General features: G+C 47.6%; 1 protein-coding gene across 1 annotated transcript in view; it reads right to left on the reverse strand.

The window, feature by feature from the left end:
* Positions 1-18,351: 18,351 nt before the first annotated feature.
* Positions 18,352-19,652, reverse strand: part of PAXBP1 (PAX3 and PAX7 binding protein 1) — a 129,609-nt gene continuing 128,308 nt past the window's right edge. Inside the window, exon 18 of the mRNA XM_033950574.1 lies at positions 18,352-18,771. Coding sequence (XP_033806465.1) covers positions 18,654-18,771 — 118 coding nt within the window. The 3' untranslated portion in view covers positions 18,352-18,653. The remainder of the gene's footprint in view (positions 18,772-19,652) is intronic.

A 19,652-nucleotide genomic window follows, 5' to 3' on the forward strand; every position in this document is an offset into this window, starting at 1 on the left:
GGAAGAGCATTCCAGCTTTCTACTACTCTCTGGGTGAAGAAGAACTTCCTTACGTTTGTACAGAATCTATCCCCTTTCAACTTTAGAGAGTGCCCTCTCGCTCTCCCTACCTTGGAGAGGGTAAACAACCTGTCCTTATCTACTAAGTCTATCCCCCTTCAGTACCTTGAATGTTTTGATCATGTCCCCTCTCAATCTCCTCTGTTCGAGGGAGAAGAGCCCTAGTTTCTCTAATCTTTCGCTGTACGGCAGCTCCTCCAACCCCTTAACCATCTTAGTCGCTCCTCTATGGACCCTTTCGAGTAGTACCGTGTCCTTCTTCATGTACGGCGACCAGTGCTGGACACAGTACTCCAGGTGAAGGCGCACCATGGCCCGGTACAGTGGCATGATAACCTTCTCTGATCTGTTCATGATCCCCTTCATCATTCCTAGCATTCTGTTCGCCCTTTTTGCTGCCGCTGCACATTGCGTGGATGGCTTCATCGACTTGTCGATCAGAACTCCCAAGTCCCTTTCCTGGGAAGTCTCTCCAAGTACCACCCCGGACATCCTGTATTCGTGCATGAGATTTTTGTTACCGACATGCATCACTTTACACTTATCCACGTTGAACCTCATCTGCCATGTCGACGCCCATTCCTCGAGCCTGATTATGTCACGTTGCAGATCTTCACAATCCCCCTGCATCTTCACTACTCTGAATAACTTTGTATCATCCGCAAATTTAATCACCTCGCTCGTCGTACCTATGTCCAGATTGTTAATAAAAATGTTAAAGAGCACTGGTCCAAGCACCGAGCCTTGCGGCACCCCACTGGTGACGCTCTTCCAGTCTGAGTATTGTCCATTTACCCTCCACTCTGTTTCCTATGCAACAGCCAGTTTTTAATCCACGTGAGTATTTCACCCTCGACTCCATGGCTCGCAATTTTCCGAAGTAGTCGTTCATGTGGAACCTTGTCAAACGCCTTCTGAAAATCCAGATATACAATGTCGACCGGATCGCCCTTGTCTATCTGTCTGTTTACTCCCTCAAAAAAGTGCAGCAAGTTCGTCAAATACGATCTGCCTTTGCTAAAACCGTGCTGACTGGTCCTCATCAGCCCGTGTCCGTCAAAGTGATCAATGATGCTGTCCTTTATCAGTTACTCTACCATCTTTCCCGGTACTGAGGTCAGACTCACAGGTCTGTATTTTCCCGGATCTCCCCTCGAACCTTTCTTGACGATCGGCATAACATTCGCCACCTTCCAGTCTTCCGAAATTTTTACCGATTTGATCGACAGATTGGCTATTAGTTGAAGCAGTTCAGCTATAGTCCCTTTCAGTTCCTTGATGACCCTCGGATGGATGCCATCTGGTCCCGGGGATTTATCGCTCTTAAGCCTATCAATCTGCCTACACACCACCCCTAGGCTGACTGTCAATCCTGTCAGCTTTCCGTCTTCATTTCCAGCATATAGCCTGATGGGTTCCTGTATACTGTGTACATCTTCTTCAGTAAATACAGACGCAAAAAATGTGTTCAGTTTGTCGGCAATTGCTTTTTCCTCTTTTAGCGCTCCCTTTATTCCATGGTCATCCAACGGTCGCACCGCTTCTTTCACGGTTCGTTTCCCCTTAATATATCGAAAGAACGGCTTGAAGTTCTTTGACTCCTTAGCTATTTTTTCCTCGTAGTCTCTTTTGGCCCCTTTTACCGCCTTATGGCATCTGCGTTGATATTGTTTGTGCTTGTTTGTTTTCGTCCCTTTTTGACTTTTGCCAATCCTTAAATGAAGTTTTCTTGTCTCCGATCGCTTCCTTCACCTCTACAGTGAGCCATGCCGGTTCTTTGTTCTTTTTCCTCTTGGATCCCTTGTTGATACACGGTATATATAGATTTTGCGCCTCGGTGACTGTGTCCTTAAAAAGGGACCAAGCTTGTTCTAGCGTTTTTATAGTGCTTATCCTCTTCTTAATCTTCTTCCCTACCATGAGTCTCATTCCTTCATAATTCCCTTTTCGAAAGTTCAGTGCCATGGCTGTCATTTTGGACCGATGTTTCTCCCCTGTGTCCAGATCAAAACGGATCATATTGTGATCGCTGCTTCCCAGCGTCCCTTCTACTTCTACATCTTGTGCCGGTCATCACAGGCCATTTAGAATTAAGTTCAGAATTGCATTTCCTCTAGTATTTTCCTTGACAAGTTGTTCCAGGAAGCAATCGCCTACAGCATCCAAGAACTTGGTCTCTCTAATGCAGCCGGAGGTGCCTAGGTTCCAGTCTATTCCGGGATAGTTGAAGTCACCCATGAAAACTGTGTTGCCTCCCTTGCAGTTGCGTTTAATCTCATCTGTCATTTCTCTGTCAATTTCTTCGCACTGCCCTGGGGGTCGATAGTAGATGCCGATCTTCGTTTCCAGGCCATTTGTTCCTGGAATTTTGACCCATACTCTAACTTATCTGTCAGTTGTGGCGTGTTCTCTCCAGTAGATTCAATTTCCTCTTTGATGTATAAGGCAATGCCCCCACCTTTTTGAGCCACTCTGTCTCTGCAGTATAGTTTGTATCCCGGTAGCACAGTGTCCCAGATGTTTTCCTCAGTCCACCATGTTTCCGTGATGCCTATGATATCAACGTTATCTTTTTGTGCCATGGCTTCTAATTCACCCATCTTATTTCTAAGGCTCCTTGCGTTCGTGTACATACATTTGAGTTTGTGGCTTGTTCCTTTCTTGCATTTCCTTCCCTCTTGTGTCCTTTTCGATCTGTCTTGCCTGTAATCCGGTGAGTCTTTCCCTCTATCTTCTTGCACAGTATCCTCCTGGTATACCGGTTCCTGAACCATCGACTCTCTCTCTGTTGACTGTCGGCTTTCCCCTTCTTCCTAGTTTAAAAACTTGTCCACTTCTCTCTTGATGTTGCTTGCAAGTAGCCTTGTTCCGTCTCTGTTGAGGTGGAGTCCATTTTTCCTGTAGAGCTTGCTCTTCCCCCAGAACGTTGTCCAGTTGCGCACGAAGTGGAATCCTTCTTCCTCACACCAGCGCCGCATCCACGCGTTGACTGCTTGCAGCTCCATCTGCCTCTTCTCATCTGCCCAGTGTACTGGCAGGATTTCCAAAAATGCTATCCTCTGAGTTCTGGTCTTCAACTTCCTTCCTAGCATCCGGAACTGGTCCTTCAGTACTTCCCTGTTGTAGTTCCTGTTGCTCACATTGTTCGTCCCCACATGGATCACCACCGCTGTATCTTCTTCTTCCACACTGTTGAGGATCCTGTCGATGCGGCTCACTATGTCTTCTACCTTGTCTCCCGGTAGGCAGGTTACCAGCTGATCAAGTCTTCCTCCCGCTATGTGGCTGTCAACTTGTCTGATGATGGAGTCCCCCACGACGATTGCTGTATTCTCTATCTTTTCCTGATTCTCCAGCTGCAGGTCCATGTCCCTGGTGTATGTCCATCTCTCCTGCCACAGGTCCGTGTCCTTCGTTCTCGCTGCTGTCACCCATTTCTTCCTGGTGGTTGTCCGTCAGGTGGTCCACACTCTCTGTAGGTGTCTTTTGGCAGTTCCACTGTTGCTGGTGATTTTCCATGGCCTCCTTGTATGCCTCCTATATGAACTTCTCCAGCTCTTGGACTTCTTCCTTGATGGTGTCCTCTGTCTTGTTCTCTGCTTCCTCTGTCTGGACGTTCTCTGCATCTCTGTCTCCCTCCTCTGCTGCTTGAAGTGCCTCCAGTTCCAGTATTCTACCCTCCAGGAGTCTGACTTGTTTCTTCAGGCTCTCCAGTTCTCCACATCGAGTGCATACGTAAGACCGCTTCCCAGAGGGAAGGTAGTCATACATATGGCAGACGATGCAGAAAACTGGGTGGTTGCGCCTGCTCTTTTACCTGCTTTTTCCCCCTTTGGCTTCTCTCTGCCTCTCTCTGTAGCTGCTTTTCTCCTGCTCAGATCAACTCTGCTCCATTGGCCCCTCCCCTTTTAAGGCAGAGCTTCGGTGGTCGATGTCAGGGGGCGGAGCTAGCTCTCGCTGATTCTCCTCTTGGTCTCCTGCCTCTGCTTCTCTCTCCTGCTCTTTTATCTTCTTTTTTTCCCCCTTTGGCTTCTCTCTCCCTCTGCCTCTCTGTAGCTGCTTTTCTCCTGCTCAGATCAACATTGCTCCATTGGCCCCTCCCCTTTTAAGGTGGAGCTTCGGTGGTCGACATCGGGGATGGGTGGAGCTCTCACCAATTCCCCTCTTGGTCTCCTGCCTCTGCTTCTCTCCTGCTCTTTTATCTGTTTTTTTCCCCCTTTGGCTTCTCTCTCTGCCTCTCTGTAGCTGCTTTTCTCCTTCTCAGATCAACTCTGCTCCATTGGCCCCTCCCCTTTTAAGGCAGAGCTTCGGTGGTCGATGTCAGGGGGCGGAGCTAGCTCTCACTGATTCCCCTCTTGGTCTCCTGCCTCTGCTTCTCTCTCCTGCTCAGATCAACATTGCTCCATTGGCCCCTCCCCTTTTAAGGTGGAGCTTCGGTGATCGACATCGGGAATGGGTGGAGCTCTCACCAATTCCCCTCTTGGTCTCCTGCCTCTGCTTCTCTCCTGCTCTTTTATCTGCTTTTTTCCCCCTTTGGCTTCTCTCTCCCTCTGCCTCTCTCTGTAGCTGGTTTTCTCCTGCTCAGATCAATGATCCTACCACAGCTGGACTACTGTAACTCTGCCTACATGGGAATCAACAGTGCACTGATCCATAAAATGCAACTCATACAAACACAGCTGTAAGACTAATTTTCAACCTGAAAAAATATGACTTGATATCAGCCTTCATCAAGCAACTACACTGGTTACCCATCCCATCACAAATAAAATTTAAAACTTCATGCATTTTATACCAAATAATTCATGGAAACTCAGCAGCTCCACTCATCCTACTCTTCTTAAAGGCATGGTCTACCTACCACAGGATACTACTAAACCTTCCTTCAACAAAGAATCTCCAATGCAAGTGAATTTTTCACTCCATGCTTACCTTCCTAGGAATGAAAACCTGTAATGACCTCACTGAAACGACCAGAACAGAACCCAACTATACCACATTCCGGAAAAAAACTGAAAACCTACCTAGACACCTGAACATATCAGATCTTCCCCTGCCCAAATGTTTCCCCTTTTCTCCTCCCTTTCTCTCTCCACTCCTCTCACTTTTCTTTGTAAGTCGCCTTGAACCTGCTTAGGTATGTACAATGCAGAAATAGAAGATTAGATTAATCGAGTGTCCCCTAGTCTTTGTAAATCTTGATATAGCAAAAAATCATCCCACTTGTACCTATTCTACACCACTCAGGACTTTGTATACTTCAATCATATCTCCCCTCAGCCGTCTCTTTTCCAAGCTGAAGAGCCCTAACCTCTTTAGTCTTTCCTCATACAAGAGGAGTTCCATCCCCTTTATCATATTGTAAAAGGTATAAATGTTTGAAAGTCAAACAAGGGAGGGGGGAGTAAAGTAGACAGGAGAGAGAAGGATAAACTGTGCTTCCCCAGACACAAACACTGTCTTTTTCATTATTTACTGTCTCTAATAAAATCTAATATTGGATTGTTACATTGCACTCTTTGTGTCTAATTACTTTGAAGTTGCAGACTGAGACTCCTTTCATTTAGGAAAGGACAGCTCACCCTGGAAGTTCCCTCCTGTCCCCAATGACCAGGTTAGCAGTCACTGGTTAAGGAGCAAGAGAAAAATTATAAAGAATGGAGAATGGAAAATTAGGGAAAAATGGAAAAAAAATTTGGGGGAATAGTTGGACTGGTTGGAGAAATTGCTATAAATGGCCTGAATAGAAAGGGGGAGAGTATGATACCAACACACTGGGAAGGAGTGGCTGGACTCTAGCATTTGATTTGTCCACATTCCCTGCTCCTGACATTTAGATGCAGGCATCCCCAATCATTTTCAAAGGTTGGCTCTTATATAGGCAGTTGAAGTAGGCCTAATCCTCTGGGAGGCAGTCCATGGCCTAAATCTCTGCGGATAGTCTATGGACCTTTATGTTCTTGGGAATGTGAGCCTCTTATAGGGTCCTCTTCTTCTTTTGTTAAAGAACTCTGAGATCCTTTGACAGGGTTTCATCTTCATGTAGCTTCCAGTTCCCTTCTACTGTAGGTTCAAGATTCAACTTTATTTAATATACTACAAATCATAAAAGGCAGAGTTATCAATTCAAAAATAAAGGTTACTTGGCATTGTTTGTTGAAACATAAGAATATAAGTATAGCCTTACTGGGTCAGACCAAAGGTCCATCTACCCCAGTATCTCGTCTTCAAGGAGGCCAATCCAAGTGACAAGTACCTTATGATGCTCAACCTCTATGGCTTATGTGTACATGTGGAGACTGAGCTGGTGCTCTCTGAGAATTGTGCTTCACAGTGGAAAGCACTGTTGCCTGCTATTTTGGCCTTCCCACAACAGGATTTGGATTATGGTTTAGCCCTTAACATAAATTGCCACACTGGGCGAGACTGATGGTCCTTCTAGCCCAGTATCCTGCTCCCAAGGTCACAAGCACCTGGCAGAATCCCAAAGAGTAGCAAGATTCCATGCTACTAACACCAAGGATAAATATTGTTGTAGCTCACCTGCTTTGACTTGATTTACTTTTATGTGTAGTGTTTGAATGTTTGTGTGTAGTGTTTGAATCTGGTATACTGTTGGTTCTTAAGAAAGATATATATATTAAAAAAATAGTGGTTTCCCCATGTCTACCTTAATAGTAGTTTATGGATTTTTCCTCCAGGAACTTGTACAAGCCTCTTCTAAATGCAGATATGCCGATTGCTTTTACATCATTATCTAGAGGAGCAATTGGGCCAACTCTAGGATAATGAATATATCTGCAAGGTTTCCAGTGGCTTGAAGTCACAGGGAAGCAACGGTTCATTGGATGTTTCTCAAATGGAAATGAGCCATGGGAGTGACATGTAAGTTGAGGCCATGTGGCCCAACAATCTCAACATCTGCTGAGCTGTAAGCATCCTTTAAGTCCAAAGAGCACAGCCAATAATTTTTCTAAATCATGGAAAGAAGGATGCCCAAGGAGATCATCCTTAACTGTTCTTTGACAAAAATCTGTTCAGGGCCTTTACATCTAGGATGAAATCCCCATTTTATTGGGCACAAGGAAGTACTTGGAATACAATCCCTTTTCTTCTCCTGGTTAAACAGGCTTGAGAAGGGATTCTTGAGCCCGTGGGTCTTGAGCACTGCCCTGTACTGAGAGGGGAGGAATGCTATTCTCAGAGATAGAATTGGAGGTTTCTGAGGTCAACTGAAATTGTAACTGGTCTTGATGCTGCAGAGGATGAGAGCACTGGGTCTGTCTGTTGCTGAGAATGAGAAGAGGAGGTAAACCTATGCTTTTGAGCCTAATAGAATTATCTTCTATATCTTCCAGAAAACCTCGGAAGGGAGGTGGTTGAGACAGGCACTTGATGGTATCAGCATTCTTCTTGATGAGGTCCATGACCTTTTCCACCTTGTCCCCAAGTCTTCACAGCAGGAGATATCTGCCAATCTCTACTGAACCACAGGTTCAGGTCTGGAACATGTAGCCATGATAGTCTATGCATTCCTACAGCCACGGCAGAGAACCAGGTTCAGGTCAGGAACATGTAGTCATGATAGTCTATGCATTCCTAGAGCCAAGGCAGAGAACCAGGACACCACATCAAAGAAATCAAATATGCCCTTGCCAGGTATTTTTTGCACTCCTGTGGCCTGCTCTGGTGGGAGAGGGTCTGCAAAGGCAAGCACACTGGACTTCAAATACAAGCTTGTGTAGAGCTGGTAGATCTGTATGCAAGAAATAAACATCAAGACCTGAAAAACTTTCCTCCAAAAAAATCTAGAGTTCAAGTCTCTCTTACTGGGGGGAGCCAAAGCATGAGTCTGGGAACTCTTGGCCCTTCTGAGAAAGGAATGATGGGGCAACTGAGCATTCTCGAATCCAGAAGCCTTTTAGACCCTGCATATGAAGGAGAAATTAGGTTCTTACCTGCTAATTTACTTTCTTTTAGCTTCTCCAGACCAGTAGAGGTTAACTTTACGATTGGGTATATATCTAATCATGACCAGCAGGTGGAGACTGAAAACAAAACTTTGGGACAGTATATCCTAGCCCCTCCTCTCTATTTCCCTCAGTCTGCCGAATAGCCAAGCAGAACCAAGAACTGGAAACAACAGAGAGAAAAAACAATACTCCGAAAGGAGTAACCAATAACATACCCAAAAAATGCTGTTGGAAAATGCAGAGGAGAAATTCCCGAAGGAAGAAGGTCCCCACAGCTCGCCAGCTAAGCCAGCCGAGCCACAGCCGCTGTTCTTCAATTCTCCCCGGCCCTAGAAAAATACTAGAACCCGCAGCAAAAACCAAAAACTGCCCGCGCAACAGCCCCAACAACAACAACAACAGACAGGGTGGGGACCTCTACTGGTCTGGAGAAGCTAAAAGAAAGTAAATTAGCAGGTAAGAACCTAATTTCTCCTTCTTTAGCACTCTCCAGACCAGTAGAGGTTAACTTTACGATTGGGACGTACCAAAGCAGTCCCTCTCACGGGCGGGACCCCCGAAGGGCCGATACCAGAACACGCTCACCGAACACCGCGTCCCGACGCGCCTGAACATCTACCCGATAATGCCGAACAAATGAATGCAAGGAGGACCAAACCGCAGCCTTACAAATATCCACCGGAGGCACGAGCGACGACTCAGCCCAAGAAGCCGCCTGACCCCTAGTGGAATGAGCCTTGAGAAACTCCGGAACCGGCTTCTGACTCAGAAGATAAGCGGAAGCGATCGTCTCCTTGATCCAGCGCGCAATAGTAGCCTTAGAAGCGCCAGCCCCCCGACGAGGACCCGCCAGAAGCACAAAGAGATGATCGGAGCTCCGAAAATCCCGGGTCCGCTGCACATAAGCATGGAGGACCCGACCGACATCCAACTTGCGCAGCTGTCGTTGCTCAGAAGAACCCTCCCGACTACCCAAGACCGGGAGGACCACCGATTGATTGACATGAAAAGGAGAAACTACCTTCGGCAGAAAGGAAGGAACAGGCCGCAAAACAACCCGCTCCTTTGAAAACTCCAGGAAGGGAGCCCTACAAGAGAAAGCCTGTAGCTCCGACACCCGTCTAGCGGAAGTAATGGCCACCAAAAAGACCGACTTCAGCGTAAGGTCCTTCAACGAACAGCCATCCAACGGCTCGAAAGGAGGGCGCACTAGAACAGAGAGAACCAGATTGAGATCCCAAGAGGGAATCGAGGGCCTTATGGGAGGCCTGAGCAACTTGGCCGCCCTAAGAAAGCGAATCACATCAGGAATGGCTGACAAACGCTGACCTGTCACCAGCCCCCGAAAAGCCGACAGGGCCGCCAGATGAACCCGAAGAGAAGACCAGGCCAGGCCCCTATCCAGGCCATCCTGCAAAAACTCCAGAATGTTAGGCAGAGAAGCGCGAAAGGAGACCACTCCCCGCGCTCGGCACCATTCCTCAAACAGACGCCAAACCCGTACATAAGCCCGAGAGGTAGAAAGCCTCCGGGACCCCAAAAGTGTAGAGATCACCTTGTCGGAATATCCCTTCTTACTCAGGCGGCCCCTTTCAAGAGCCAAGCCGTAAGACAAAAGGGAGACGGGTCGAACATGGGAATGGGACCCTGCGTCAGAAGATCGCACTCGAGAGGCAGAGGAAGAGGATCCGCCACCAGATGCCTCACCAGATCCGCATACCACGGACGACGAGGCCAATCCGGAGCCACCAAGACCACCAGCCCCGGATGGCGAACAATGCGAAGCAGTACTCTGCCTACTAATGGCCAAGGAGGGAACACATACAACAGCCCCTCCGTTGGCCACGGTTGGACCAGAGCATCCAGACCCTCGGCCAGACCGTCCCTGCGACGACTGAAGAAGCGGGGGTACTTTGGCGTTGCCACTTGTAGCCATCAGATCCATCAGGGGCTGCCCCCAAGCACGCACTAGCAACTGAAACGCCTCGGCGCCGAGACACCACTCTCCCGGATCCAAGAAGTGACGACTGAGGAAGTCCGCCTGAACGTTTTCTACCCCGGCAATGTGAGAGGCCGAGAGGTCCAGAAGATGCGACTCCGCCCAAACCATGAGCCGAGCCGCCTCCTGCGCCACCAGAGTGCTCTTGGTGCCCCCCTGACGATTGACATAAGCCACTGCCGTGGCATTGTCCGACAGGACTCTGACCGACTTGCCCAACAAAAGGGAGTGGAAAGCCAACAGCGCCAGCCGGACCGCCCTGGTCTCCAACACGTTGATCGACCAGGAGGCCTCCTCCGTGGACCAGGTTCCCTGAGCAGAGTGACCCAGACACTGGGCCCCCCAACCCAGGAGACTCGCATCCGTAAGGAGCACCGTCCACTGCGGAAGATCCAGACCCACCCCCTGAACTAGGTGAGGGGTCCGGAGCCACCAACGCAGACTGCAGCGCGCCAAGCCTCGCAGGGGAACCGGAACATCCATCCCGTGCCTCTGGGGAGACCACCTCCGGAGCAGAGCATACTGAAGAGGACGCATGTGGGCCCGCGCCCACCTCACCACGTCCAGGGACGCCGCCATCGACCCCAGGACCTGGAGGAAATCTCGCGCCCGAGGACACCGGGACGCCAAAAGCAGGCGAATCTGAGACTGCAATTTGCTCACCCGGGCCTCTGGGAGGAAGACCTTCCCCAAGGAGGTGTCGAACAGCACCCCGAGGTACTCCAGACGCTGAGCCGGAACCAACCGACTCTTGGAAAGGTTGACCACCCAGCCCAGCGACCGGAGAAACTCCACCACCCGAGCCGTAACCCGGTAGCTTTCCTGCAACGACTTGGCCCGAATTAACCAGTCGTCCAGGTAGGGGTGTACCAGAATGCCCTCCGACCGCAAGGCTGCCGCGACGACCACCATCACCTTGGTGAACGTCCGGGGAGCCGTGGCCAGCCCAAAGGGAAGCGCACAGAACTGATAGTGCCGACCCAAGATCGCAAAGCGCAGGAAACGCTGATGAGAGGTCCGAATAGGAACATGCAAGTAGGCCTCCGTCAGATCGAGAGAAGTGAGAAACTCCCCCGGCTGAACCGCCAGAATGACCGACCGCAGCGTTTCCATACGGAAAGAGGGAACCTTGAGAGCCCTGTTGACCCCTTTCAAATCGAGGATGGGCCGAAAAGTCCCCTCCTTCTTGGGCACCACAAAGTAAATGGAGTACCTGCCCGTGCCCCACTCCGGGGGGGGCACCGGAACTACTGCCCTGAGATCTAGCAAGCGCTGAAGGGTCTGGCGAAAAGCCTGCTTCTTCCCCGGAGTCTGACACGGAGAAGCGAGGAAAAAATCCGGCAGAGAGCGGGCGAACTCCAGGGCATAACCGTCCCGCACCACCTCCAGGACCCACTGATCGGACGTGATCTCGGCCCATTTGGGAAAAAAGTCGCGCAGCCGGGCCCCCACCGGAACCAAGGGGGGCGCCGGCAAGGCGTCATTGTGCAGGACGGGAAGCGGGGGAACCGGCGGAGGGGTTCCCTGCCCCCCGACGGGCCCCCCGAAAGGGCTGCATGCGCTGGAAGAACCGACCCCGGGAAAACCCCGGAGACTGGAAAGAAGCAGCCCCACGCCCAGGGCGATACTTGCGAAATTCCCGCAAACGCCCCCGGGCCGCACCCCCCCGAGACGCCGGGCGGGCACGGTCCTCCGGCAAACGGGGAACTTTCGAGTCCGACAGAGTCTGAATTAACTTATCCAAGTCCTCTCCAAATAAAAACGACCCCCGAAAGGGAAATTTAGTAAGCTTAGCTTTGGACGCAGCATCCGCCGCCCAAGCGCGCAGCCACAACACACGCCTTGCGGCCACGCCAAAAGCCATGGACTTAGCCGAGATCCGCACCAAGTCATACAGAGCATCCGAGAGGAATGAGGCAGCCATCTCAATCTTTGCTACCTCCTGATCCACCAGAGACCAGTCGTCAGACTCTCGATCCAAGACCCGCTCCGCCCACCGAAACACGGCGCGAGCGACCAGTCCCCCACAAATAGCCGCCTGGACCCCAAAAGCAGAGACTTGAAAATTTTGCTTAAGGATGTTCTCCAATTTGCGCTCCTCAGAGTCCCGCAAGGCAGAACCGCCCTCAACAGGCACGGTATGCCGCTTGGAAATAGCCGAGACCACCGCATCCACGACTGGCGAAGCTAACGTAGCCCGATCCCCTTCAGGAATGGGATACAGGCGAGCCATGCTGCGCGCCAGCCGAAACGGCGTCTCCGGCGTTTTCCACTGCTCAAGAATAATATCCCGAATATCCTGATGCATAGGAAAAGAGCGGGAAACGGAACGGATCCCTCGTAACAGAGGGTCCCCCACACGCGGAGTCTCCGGCGGCGCGTCCTCAAAACGCAAAGCCGAAGAAACCTGTTGAATAAGGTCAGGCAGCTCATCTCTCTGAAAAAGGCGCACCACGGACGCCTCGTCACTGGAGAACGGGAAACCCGACAACCCGCCGCCAGCTTCCGTCCCCTCCAGAGGGTCCTGGAATTCCTCAGAAGGGTCCAGGTCCTCCTCCATACCGACACGTTCCTCCGACCACAAATCCTCGTCCCACGACACCCGCGGACGCTTGGACAAGAGAGGCGGCGGAGGGGACGTCACGTCAGACGAGAGAGGCAAAGCCGCAGGGAGCGCGGAGGAAACCCCACCCCCCGAGACCCCCTGGGCGCAACCGGGACCCCCAGCCGCCTGAAAATAGGCTTTGCATAATGAAAAGAAAAAATCAGGGGAAAAACCCCCCGAGGGTCCCAAGGGACTCCCTGCCACAGCAGGGGACCCAGCAGAAACCTGCCCCTGCTTAGACAAAACAGGGGGAAGGTCACCTGAGGTGGAAGACAAAATGGAGGGGCCAGACAGAGAAGATGGCGTCTTTCCCGCCAAAACAGCTCCCTCCACAGCCTGAAGCGGCTGAGAGACCTGAATAGTCTCAGCCGCTAAAACAGGCAAGCCGGCATCAGCTGTCAAAATATCAGCTGAGAGGGAATCCTCTAAAACCCGACCGTCGGCGGCTCGGGGAATCCCTCCGTGGGCGGACGGAGAAGACCGGGCTTCTCCACCGTTCCCTGCCGACTCGCGAGGCACCATCGGCGGGGAGCTCTGGGCGCCTGCAGCCGCTGCCGACGGAGCTCCTCCACCGCACCGGCCTGAACACCGCTTGCACAGGCCGGCCGCGAGTGCCTCGCGTCTGGAGCACAATGAGCACTTTTTCCCTTTAGAAGTGCTCATTGCTCCATACGCGACCTAGCTGTAAAAAAGTGCCGGTTAGTTGAAAAAATACAGTAAAATACAGTTTTCTTAAAGGGATACAACCCTCCAGACCAGCACTACCTCAGGATTTTTTTTTTTTTTTTTTTTTTACAGAACAGACTCCACAGGCTCTCGAAGCAATATGCCTTGCTTGATTTAGGGGGCAAGGCTTACTGCTGAGGCTCCTCTAAAAAAATATGGGGAGGTGGAGGAAGTGGGGGGAGGGACCCCGCTCGTGACCCGCCGGGTTTGACACCCCCGAGGTCGGACGAACCCCCAAACAGAGTCCGTCCAAGCTCCGTCCGGCTAAAAACAGGGACAATAAACCTCTAAACAAATTCCAACAGCCCTACCAAGGGAGATGGGTACAGATCACTCAACACCTGCTGGAGACTGAAAGAAGACTGAGGGAAATAGAGAGGAGGGGCTAGGATATACTGTCCCAAAGTTTTGTTTTCAGTCTCCACCTGCTGGTCATGATTAGATATATACCCAATCGTAAAGTTAACCTCTACTGGTCTGGAGAGTGCTAAAGAAGTCTGTCTTCTTAGGTGCTACCTGCATAGAGAGCCCTTGACTTGTTCTCCACATCCAACTGAAATGGAAATCCAGCCGCCATTTCCCCGAGAAAGCCAAAATAGGAGAGCTCTTCGGGAGGGAGACTTTCTTCTTTCACGTGGAGGAGAGGGATCTGAGGGTATGTCTTAGGACTTCTCCTCTGAGAAGCTCTCAGGCTCCTCCTCAGAAGCACAGCAGCCATCCATGTCAGACTCAGCAAAATAATCATGATAGGATATCTGAGTCATTGATCTACTGGAAGCATGTCCAGGCCTTGATGATGGGTGCCAAGGTGCAGATTGTCCGACATTCGAGGTGACACCAGGGAAACTACGAGGTGACACCAGGAAATTCTTTTTCACTGAAAGAGTGGTTGATCGCTGGAATAGTCTTCCACTACAGGTGATTGAGGCCAGCAGCGTGCCTGATTTTAAGGCCAAATGGGATCTATTCACAGGGCAAAGGTAGGGGAGGGACATTAAGGTGGGCAGACTAGATGGGCCGTGGGCCCTTATCTGCCGTCTATTTCTATGTTTCTATGTTTCCTGGGTAGCTTTCACTCCTGATATAGATAGGGTCACTGTATCAGTTGGTGCAACATCAATACCTGGTGAGACACTAGTATCAATGACAGTCTGAAAGGCAGGGCATGAGGCTCTACAATAGGAAAGCATCCTCAATGCCTCTGCATCGCGTCCTGTTAAGGCAGCACCCCAGCTCCTCAAGGACAGACACTGGAAAAGGCTGGTGCAGTCCCAGTGTGGAGGTAGCTTGAAAACATATCTGTATCAAATCAGAAGCGGGATCCAGGCTGATGAGAGATTAGTTTGTCAGTACTGCAATCACAGAGGGGGAGTACTCCTACTGGTGTCAATGCTTCTCGGGTGCCAATGCCTGAGAGCTCCTGCTTCTTGGCCTTTGCCCGATGTATGGCATTGCGTTCTCTCAGTGCTGACGAGGATGTTGTTGAAATCCATATATGTCCTTGGTGTCAGGTCCAATGAAGACTGGTCCCAGGGCCTACTACCAGCACCCAATGTCGAGGCAGATGGAGACCTCTTCAGTGCTAGTACACTCCTAGTGTCCAATGCCTCTGATGCCAAAGTCAGTGAATCAGACTTGGAAAGCCCAAAATGTTTCTCTCGCTGGGCCTGTTTTTTTCTACGTTTTCAAACAGAACAGTCAGAGACATCATGATCAGGGCTTAGCATCCCAAACACCAATTATAGGGGCCCATGCTAAAAATTACCCTGTTACACTTGGCACATTTTTTTTTAAGTCACTGGAGGACTTCTGGGCCATTGGGGAGAAAAACCATCATGGTAAAATTAAAATCAAATGGCTCAATGGTGAGGAAAAAATCTGCCTTACAGAGAACTCCAGGTCAGTGCTTTGGTCTAAGTGGGCCTCAGAGCTGCGAAAATAAATAAAACTTAAAAATGCTGAGAAATAGAGAAACATTAACTCAGACAGGACAATAAAAATGAGAGGAAAATGGTACCTGCACACAAGAAAGGCACTCAAAAATCAAAGACAAAAATGTGCTGAGAAGAGCTCATAGAATCATGACCTCTCTGCTCTGTGGAAAAATGAAGACTGTTGATTTTATGCACTCACAGTGGACAAGAAGGCACTCACACATATGCTGTGGGATGCTGCCAAAGGCTTCTTATAGCTATAGAACGCTGGGCAGTATCTGCGTCAGATGGCATCACCTATATGTAAAAAAACAATATTCTGCTTGTCCCCGGGGAACTATATTTTCCTCATTTTAATGGTTTTTAAACAGAAGATGGCTGCATATTTGACAACTCATTTAAAGGTATACTGTTTATGTGGAACATCTCTTTTATGATCCTAATTTTGTGGGCTGGTTTTCTTTGTCTCATTTATTTAACTCTAGTTTAAGTTGGAGAGAGGCTATCTGTATTCCTTGAAAAGAGCAACGGTCATTTGCGTCACTTTAATACTATAATAATTGAGACTGGCTTTTTCTAACAAACAGCTCCTACAAAAAATGCAGACATTTAAGTCCTATGCTCTTCTTAATCTCTATGGTTATTAGTCTGAATGTGTTTAAAGGTCAAAAATCCTCCAAGAACACTGTGAAACTAATTTAAAAAAACCCCAAAACGTTTATTGAAATAATTCTTAAAAGCAGCTATTGTGAAATGCACTATTATTAAAACAGTCCAACAACGCTAATATCTACTATTTACAATTCAATATTGTATGTACATAAGATGTATATTTTATACATATGTAAAACGTAGACCAATCTGATAAAATGCCAAACAAATATATCCTCCATGCAGATTCACCCACTAAATCTGCAGACGTCTGCTGTGCCCCAATTACAGCAAGGTGATTTATCTCTGCTGATACTGTACTGTAGGGATAGACTTGCTATGTCAGAATAGTCGACAACCTAAAGGTTTTCTTTTTTACAGCTACTTTTTTTTTTTTTTTTTTACCAAGCTTATAATTGTTAGAAGCAGTTTTTCATTCAATTATATGAAGTGTATCTGAGAACATTTCAAAACATCCTCACATCTGTTAACGAGTCTATATGGATACAAATTATGCATCAAAACTGTGCTTTAAAATATGTACTGATCATGGCCTTCACATGCTTAGCTAACTAGCTGAGTTTTTGGTTTTTAGTTGAGGCTTGTTTTTTAGAAAAAAAAGAAAAATGAAATAAAATTACTTTAAAAATAAGCATTTCAATTGATTTGACAGAGCAATGGAATATCTCGCTCTAAAATTTAGGGATCTAATCTACAGAATTCTCATTTGTGAGGCTAAATCCCCACTCATTATGACTGTAGTGTGCATGTGTATGTGTGGTTATCTTTGATTTGATATACCGCCTTTCCTCTATGGCAGGGGTGTCAAAGTCCCTCCTCGAGGGCCGCAATCCAGTCGGGTTTTCAGGATTTCCCCAATGAATATGCATGAAATCTATTAGCATACAATGAAAGGAGTGTATGCAAATAGATCTCATGCATATTTATTAGGGAAATCTTGAAAACCTGACTGGATTGCAGCCCTCGAGGAAGGACTTTGACATCCCTGCTCTATGGATATAGAAACACGGTTTACAATATATTGAGCAGGTACTCTAAGTATGTTCCCTATCTGTCCTAGTGGGCTCACAATCTAACTATGGTACCTGGGGCAATGGAGGGTTAGGTAGGAACCTGTAACCCCAGGATGCTGAGGCAGCAGCTCTAACCACTAGGCCAGGGATAGGCAATTCCGGTCCTCGAGAGCCGGAGCCAGATCAGATTTTCAGGATATCCACAATGAATATGTAAGAGATGGATTTGCATGCACTGCCTCCTTGAGATGCAAATCTATCTCATGCATATTTATTGTGGATATCCTGAAAATCTGACCTGGCTCCGGCTCTTGAGGACAGGAATTGCCTACCTCTGCACTAGGCCGTTCCTCCACATACATCTGTATCCATATCTGTCATCTATCTAAAAAAGTTCAATCAACAACTGCCTATTAAAACTTGATTTGACATGACTTTTTTCACAAACTATGCTAGAATTCTTAAAAGTTTGTATAGTTGGTCAAGGTTGTCTTTTATTAGTCATTCCTCTAGAGTACTGGACATTATGGGGGTAATTTTTATAAAGTTTTTCTGCATGTAAAGCCTGTTTTACATATAGAAAAGACATTTTATAAAATTGCAGAACAGCATATACATGTTCCCAGGGGCACAGTTTGGGCACATCAGATTCAGTTTTTGCATATATTTTATAAAATATGCAAACGTATGCTTAGAGGGTAATTTTGTAAGAGTGCATCTAGTTTAAGAGGGCAAGCAGGCATCTATTTAGGCACCTATGTGTCTTTGTAAACAGTAGAAATTGTACCTATATTGAAGACATACATTTTTACCATCTGCTCATGAGCTGGTACAAGTATCTGTGCCTGGATTAAGAATGCATGTAAATGAATGTATTTTATAATCGACATGCATACTTATGAACTTCACCCCTGTACACGCTATCATGTCACCACACATTCTTTTATGCCAGTTCGAATTTTGTAACAGGCCACAGATACAAATAAAGAGATTTACATTCACTTCAGAGCAAGAATAAATGTGTGCTTCAGTATTTGCATTTTACTGGGGCTGGTTCTGGGTGTCTGTATAAAAGTATGTAGGCACATATGTTGTCCTTATAAAATAGATGCCTTTTGGGGAGTACTCGTATGTATCCAGGCCTAAAACTACTACAAATAAAAATGTCTGCTCCTTCATAAACAGCTGCTTGTGCGTGTGTGTAATCATACACTTCTAAAAGTGAGAAGATACTTTTCATCAAATTAATTTCTGGGTAAATACATTAATACTGACAGATCTCATGGTATGTACATTATGTACAATATATACATCAAGACACGCATGCATGCATATACACACATACATTTAACAGACTCAAGGACACAGAGGACATTATACCTAATAGATGTGTGGTTTGCACTGGATATCAAATGTTTCTCTTTTTTTTTTTTTTTTTTGGTAAACAAAGTAATAGGCAATAAGGAAGAAATTTCTGATGGTGTAACAACTTTCCTTACTGGGGGTTTTGATAACAGATTTGTTTTTTAAAGGATGCTATACACAAAATTTTTCTTATTAAAACACGGGTCAAGAATATTTTACACTTTATGAAACTTTACATATATACAAAACAAGTTGTACATCAGGAATGATTTTAAAGCTCAGATACAGAAGTCCAGTCTGAAAAGTCTATTTTGCTTCAGCTAAAGCTTTGACTTCTTTCACATTGTGATCATTTGCAACTGTCATTGCATGGTCCAGAGCGTGCATACTTGTTAAGAGCTTTATGATTAGCTTTATGTGCTCCCTAAATAGGAGAGAGAAAGAAAAATGAAGACAGAAATACACACTGGAATCTATCTTTAAACAAATTATTTAAATAAAGCCATTATACACATTTAACAGTTTAGCATGATAGCAAAAAACATCCAAAGAAAAAATTCCAAGGTTTATTGGTAAAAACGATGCCTGATGTGACCACATTTTACCTAGAGTCTTCAAAATGTAAATGTCAGAACACTTGCAAAAACCAGAACAAATCTATGATGTTAAGAGCAGCAGAAACAGCAGATTACAAAATATCCAGAAAGGGCAGCAGAACAAAATCTTTAATGTATAAATACAGATAAAAACTAGGCCTTGGAACATGTGTAAATCTGAGTAAGAGAATTTCTGTGCAGCCATTCAGCTAGCGGCCCTGCAAGGGGCAGGAGTGAAAGGACGATCACTCCTGCTATGGTTCACTGCTAGACCACCAGGGATACGAAAGGTATGCCCTGGAGGTATGAGGAAGGTAAAAGTTTTTAGAATCGGCTGAGACAGGAGGTGGTAGGGATCCCTCCTGTCCCAGTCCATCGCTAGATCTCCAGATCGTATGGCAGACCTAGTGGAGGACTCCAAAGCATCAGGAGGGAGGAGGGACAAGGTGCAGAGACTGGCAGGGAAGGAAGGGGGACAGGGTGCAGACCCTGGCAGGGGAGGGAGGGAGCAGGATGTAGAGCCAGGCAGGGGGAGAGTGAGTGAGGGGGAGCTGGGTGTAGAGCCGGGAAAGGCAGGGAGTGAGGGAAGGGGCGCTGGGCACAGAGCCTGGCAATGCACTTGAATATTAGCCCTCCAGTTTATATTCGAGTTAACCTTTTTTCCTCTTTTATTTAGGGGGAAAAAATGTTACTTCTGTTTATATTTGGG

The sequence above is a fragment of the Geotrypetes seraphini genome, chromosome 6 (assembly GCF_902459505.1).
Source record: "Geotrypetes seraphini chromosome 6, aGeoSer1.1, whole genome shotgun sequence".
In the NCBI taxonomy this organism is placed as follows: domain Eukaryota; kingdom Metazoa; phylum Chordata; class Amphibia; order Gymnophiona; family Dermophiidae; genus Geotrypetes; species Geotrypetes seraphini.